The sequence below is a fragment of the Sinocyclocheilus rhinocerous genome, unplaced genomic scaffold (genome assembly GCF_001515625.1).
Source record: "Sinocyclocheilus rhinocerous isolate Xijiao unplaced genomic scaffold, SAMN03320098_v1.1 scaffold294, whole genome shotgun sequence".
NCBI classification, from domain to species: domain Eukaryota; kingdom Metazoa; phylum Chordata; class Actinopteri; order Cypriniformes; family Cyprinidae; genus Sinocyclocheilus; species Sinocyclocheilus rhinocerous.
In genome coordinates, this window is record NW_015644007.1 from 118804 (window position 1) to 123455 (window position 4652).

The window sequence follows — 4652 nt, forward strand, 5'->3', positions numbered from 1 at the left end:
TAACCATGGTGTTGTGGTAGAAATAGTCGAATGCATTACATTATTCATTTCAGGGTTTGTACAACCTTTTGAGAGAGAAATTCAAGCACTTTTCAATTACTTTGAAACATTTCACACTATTTCCAGCACTTTAAAGCTCTAATATTATCCAGTTTGAATGTTACTTTTAATGGGATGACCAAAATATACTTTGTGGTAAACAAACACCTATGTAAAATTTAAAAAAATACATCAAATCACAATTATAACCAGTAGACAGCAGCAGAGGAGCACTTATTGGCTTATTAGTCATTCATTTCTACTTTTTCTCTATATTTTGAATTAAATTAAATTAAAATTAAATGATGAACTAAATTAAATTATAAAATCACTATTATAAAATCATCAAGAAATCAGATTTTGTCAGAATTTTACACTGTGTATGAAGAAAGAAAAGTCACAAAGTGCCTTGAAAAACTTTTCTTCAATTTGCTACTAAATCACACAATCACTGAAGTTGGTCAGTTCCATATACTAGAATAATAATGGTACATTTAATAAGAGTGGAATATATATATTTTCTATATAAAAATTAGATTTTGCACCCATTACTGTTGTTAATAAAAGTCCATTTTGTATGCATCTTAACGCAAACTTAGTGCTTTACTGTCAAATCTGTATAAACAATAAACAAAAGAAAAATAAACAAGAAATGAACAAAATATTATTAGTAACTGCACTTGCAAAACAATAGTAATTTTATGATTAAATTATCTATATTTTAATACTCCCGCACACCACCCCCAGCGCTACCAAATCTGCTCCTGGCACCACCATCTGTAGAACTTATGGCGTTTTTCCACTGCGTGGTATGACTCGGCTCGGCACGGCTCAGTACGGCATGGCTTTCGGGTTAATGTTTAATGAATAGCTTCGGGTTCAGGTCGGGCTCGGGTTTATAGCTAAACAAACTATATGCAGGCTACTGCTTTGATAGACGCACGCACACACACACACACATTATAGCACACGACAACACAGCACAGAAACTTTTATTAGTAAAATAGCTTTGACAGGCTACTGACTCGCAACGTTATATTTCTCTGCAATGAGGGGGTAAAATCGCTGTTTTTGAAGGAACTAAGCCTCATTGCTTGTAGAGAGAGAGACGCGCAGACGCAGGTTCACACACACAACTTTCATCTCTCTCTCTCGCGCGCACGCCAATTCAAATAAATGCAATCTTACCGCACTGCATCTCTGTGTCTGATTTAAAGCAGGCCGAATGCTAACGAGCCTTAACTGACGAAAATGACCATAATTTGCACGATGGAAGAATTATCGTCTTGTCGTATACAACCATTCTCTTGGCAGAATTTATGTGACCGCTGCACCTGATGTTCGTAAAACTTTCATAACTGGTAAGTGTTTTTTTCTTTTGCCTTGTGAACTGGCCGAGCCTTAATGATTCTGTTTCTTTACATGTATTTGCTTACTGACCGTTGCATGCAATCGTGAAATACAGCATTTTTTAAAACTGGCTATTCGTTGTGGGGAAAAAAAAAAAAAAAAAAAAAAAAGATTTCGGGTTTTCTAAATTTAACTGTGGTCGGGTCAGACGATCTCGGGTACGGGCCGGGTTCGGGCTTCACTTTAAAGCCCGTGCAGACCTCTATGCTGAATCCTTATTTGAAAACTTCTCTTTCAACTCTACTTGACTTCATCTTAAATAAAAAAATTTAAAAAAAAACCGGTGTCTTTCTCTTTATTTATTCCTTCCCTTTCTAGCTTGTACTTATTTGAACAATGCCTAAAACTTGGTATTACAAGCACTGCCTGTGTCTGTTTGCCTCTTTAAGATGAATCGCTTTATGTATTCTCCAACTGTAAGTCGCTTTGGATAAAAGCGTCTGCAAAATGACTAAATGTAAATGTCTAAATGTAAATGTGACTCATAAAACGTAGGATTGTATTGAACCGATTGGGTGTGGTGGGACAAAAAGAAACTGAGAAGCTCATCATTACAGAGCTCTTTCTCCTTAATTGTCATGCCAACACCCATAAAGTGAAAAAACTTACTCACCCATTACAAGTGCTACACAGAACATTCTTGCTCAGCTGTAATTTGGTTGTTTTTCCATTGTACAAGTCTTCAAGAGACACCCTACAGGGAAAAAGTGAGAGTAAGCTCTTCTGGAATATTCCACAATATTATGATGCAACACCAAATAAAGCCATAGTGACATATTTAAAGCTTCTTAAGAAGTTGGTATATATGTGCTTGGCAACAGCGAGGGGATGAGGAAACAGAAAAGAGGTCAATGTGACCGCTAAAGGACAGCAGAGAACAGCATTTCGACACACATTTCTTTAAAAGTGGAAGCCTTGTGATTTGACTTACTTCAGGGGGTGGACCATATCTTCCCCTCTCCGCCGCCCTCCGTTCCTGCTCCGACCCTGTCCACCCATGAAGCCAAAGAGACCTCCGCCAAAGATATGGGAAAAGATGTCATCCATCCCTCCTCCTCCACAGCCACCTTCTCGCAGACCCTGTTCACCATAACGGTCATACAAGTCCCTCTTCTCTGGGTTAGTTAGTACTTCATATGCAAAGCTAATCTCCTTGAACTGAAAAGAGGAAAAAAACAACAACAACAACAACAACAACAACAACAAAAAAAAAAAAGAATAAAAGCATTCTTTGCAAGTTTGTTCTTGTGCATCAAACATGTTTGAGAGTCCGTTTATCATTTAACATGCTCCATGTAAGTGTGCCTATTAATATTTACGCGTGAATAAAATCCTAAATTATATCTGCTTATTACATGCAGTGATCATGTCTCCAAGAAAAAAAATTGGGTTCAACAGCTTGATTCATATGGATTACTTCTGCAAACCAATTTTTGAAATGTCAGTCTTGGTGGAATTGATTTAAAAAAAAATGGAGAGACAGAAAACTCTCAGGCTTCATTCAAAATATATTAACTGGAGTTTTGAAGATAAAAGAAAGTCTTATTTGCTTGGTAGGAAAGAAAAGTAGAGATGCACCGATTGCAAATTTCTTGGCCGATTCCGATTTTTTGGAAGTGTGACCTGCCGATACCGATTTTTGCCGATTCCGATTTTCTTTCTAAGAACTATAATTGACATCATATACAAACAAAAATCTATGCAAACTTATGTAAATAATTTTGCAAACAATTATTTACATAATACAAGAAATTATTAAACATTACAATTCCCCCAATCTGGACTAAGTTACAGATTTTCTCTCACTTAAACAACTCTCAAAATAAAGTGCTCTGTGACTGGAAAGAGGAAGAAATAGTTAACTTAAAATGAGTTGCTGTATGTAACAAAACTGATGTCATTTCCCACTATGTTTATAAATGGCCATTTTTCCCCCCCAACCTTATTAAATGTCATCTTTCACATCAAATTCTTACTTTGTTTCAATTAATTCAGTTAGAATAATAAGAAACTGTAGAGCTGTTACCATTCAAATGAAATTAGTATTAACAAACTATCTTTCCACTGCTGAGGAAACATTAGATGCATTTACACAGACAGCAGGGCTGGGCAATATGTCAAAAATATCTTGTCGATAATCGCTTGGTTTGGTTTTACTTTTCTGAGTTTGTGCTTCAACTAACACAAAACATTAGCTTTGCTGTTATTTTGGTGATGAGAATAATTTCCACTATTCTTATCAAATTTGTGTTTAAAATGAATTTTGTTTTGTGAGGAGAACTGTTGAGGAAAAATAATAGAACCCAATTTTAAGTTCATTATGGTGAAGTTGGACATTCTGGCAGTGATTGTAAGTAGGGCTGTCACGATTATGAAATTTGGCTGATGATTAATTGTCTAAAAATAGTCAAGGTTATTGCGATTAATTGTCTGTTTTGGGGCTTTGACGATTATGCCGATTATCGCGATTAATTGTCTGTTTTTATGGCTTTCATTATATAATAGGGTTGTGTCGGTGAGGAAATTTTCCCACCGGTTAAACTGCGTGTGACGACACCGGTAATACCGGTATCACCGCGGGGGCGGGGCATTCCCTCTTTTCCTCGCTTTCCTTCGCTTTTAAATAGCTTGTAAAAGCGGTGTGCCCATTTGACTTTCACTTTAAAATAGCAGCAATTCGGAGTAAAGCAATTGTTTGTTTTTAGTCGTCAAAAAACAACGTCAAACTCACTTTAGCCTATATATAAAACATAGAACTTTTATTAACAAAACAAATAAAAATACACTATGCTATAGGGCAAGCCGCCTAATATAAAACAACAAATAACTTACATAAAGTTTAATAGGTATACAAAACTGGGAATAAGTAAACATGTATAATATAACCAAATAAATAAGAAACGTAGAGTGTTGCGGCTTAACACCGGTATCACCATCAACACAGTCTATCGCAGCAAGCCTATTATATAATTGATTAATTTAAGGGTTCAGTAAATAATTATGATCTTGAAGCAACACGGAGTCACAGCACGCAGCGCTTTGCATTAAAAACAGCGGAGAAAAGAGTTTGTGTGAACTTTAATGTAAGGACTAAAATATTCATATGTAGCTCACATTAAAGGGATACGGTTTCTACGTGTATTTACCCTTTGATTTGAACGAAAACAGCGCATCCGTGCAGCGCGGCTGACACAGAAGAGCGT

The 4652-nt window shown here is 36.1% G+C and overlaps 1 protein-coding gene across 2 annotated transcripts in view; it reads right to left on the reverse strand.

Annotated features, from left to right (window-relative positions):
- LOC107757777 (dnaJ homolog subfamily A member 2) overlaps nucleotides 1-4652 on the reverse strand; it is a 30737-nt gene that overhangs the window by 20330 nt on the left and 5755 nt on the right. For both annotated transcript variants that reach the window (XR_001641965.1, XM_016575353.1), the window contains exons 3-4: nucleotides 2381-2607; nucleotides 2063-2143 (exon numbers count right to left, since the gene is read on the reverse strand). Coding sequence is in view for 1 of the 2 variants with exons in the window: in XM_016575353.1 (XP_016430839.1) it covers nucleotides 2063-2143; nucleotides 2381-2607 (308 nt within the window). In the remaining variant the exon portion in view is untranslated. The remainder of the gene's footprint in view (nucleotides 1-2062; nucleotides 2144-2380; nucleotides 2608-4652) is intronic.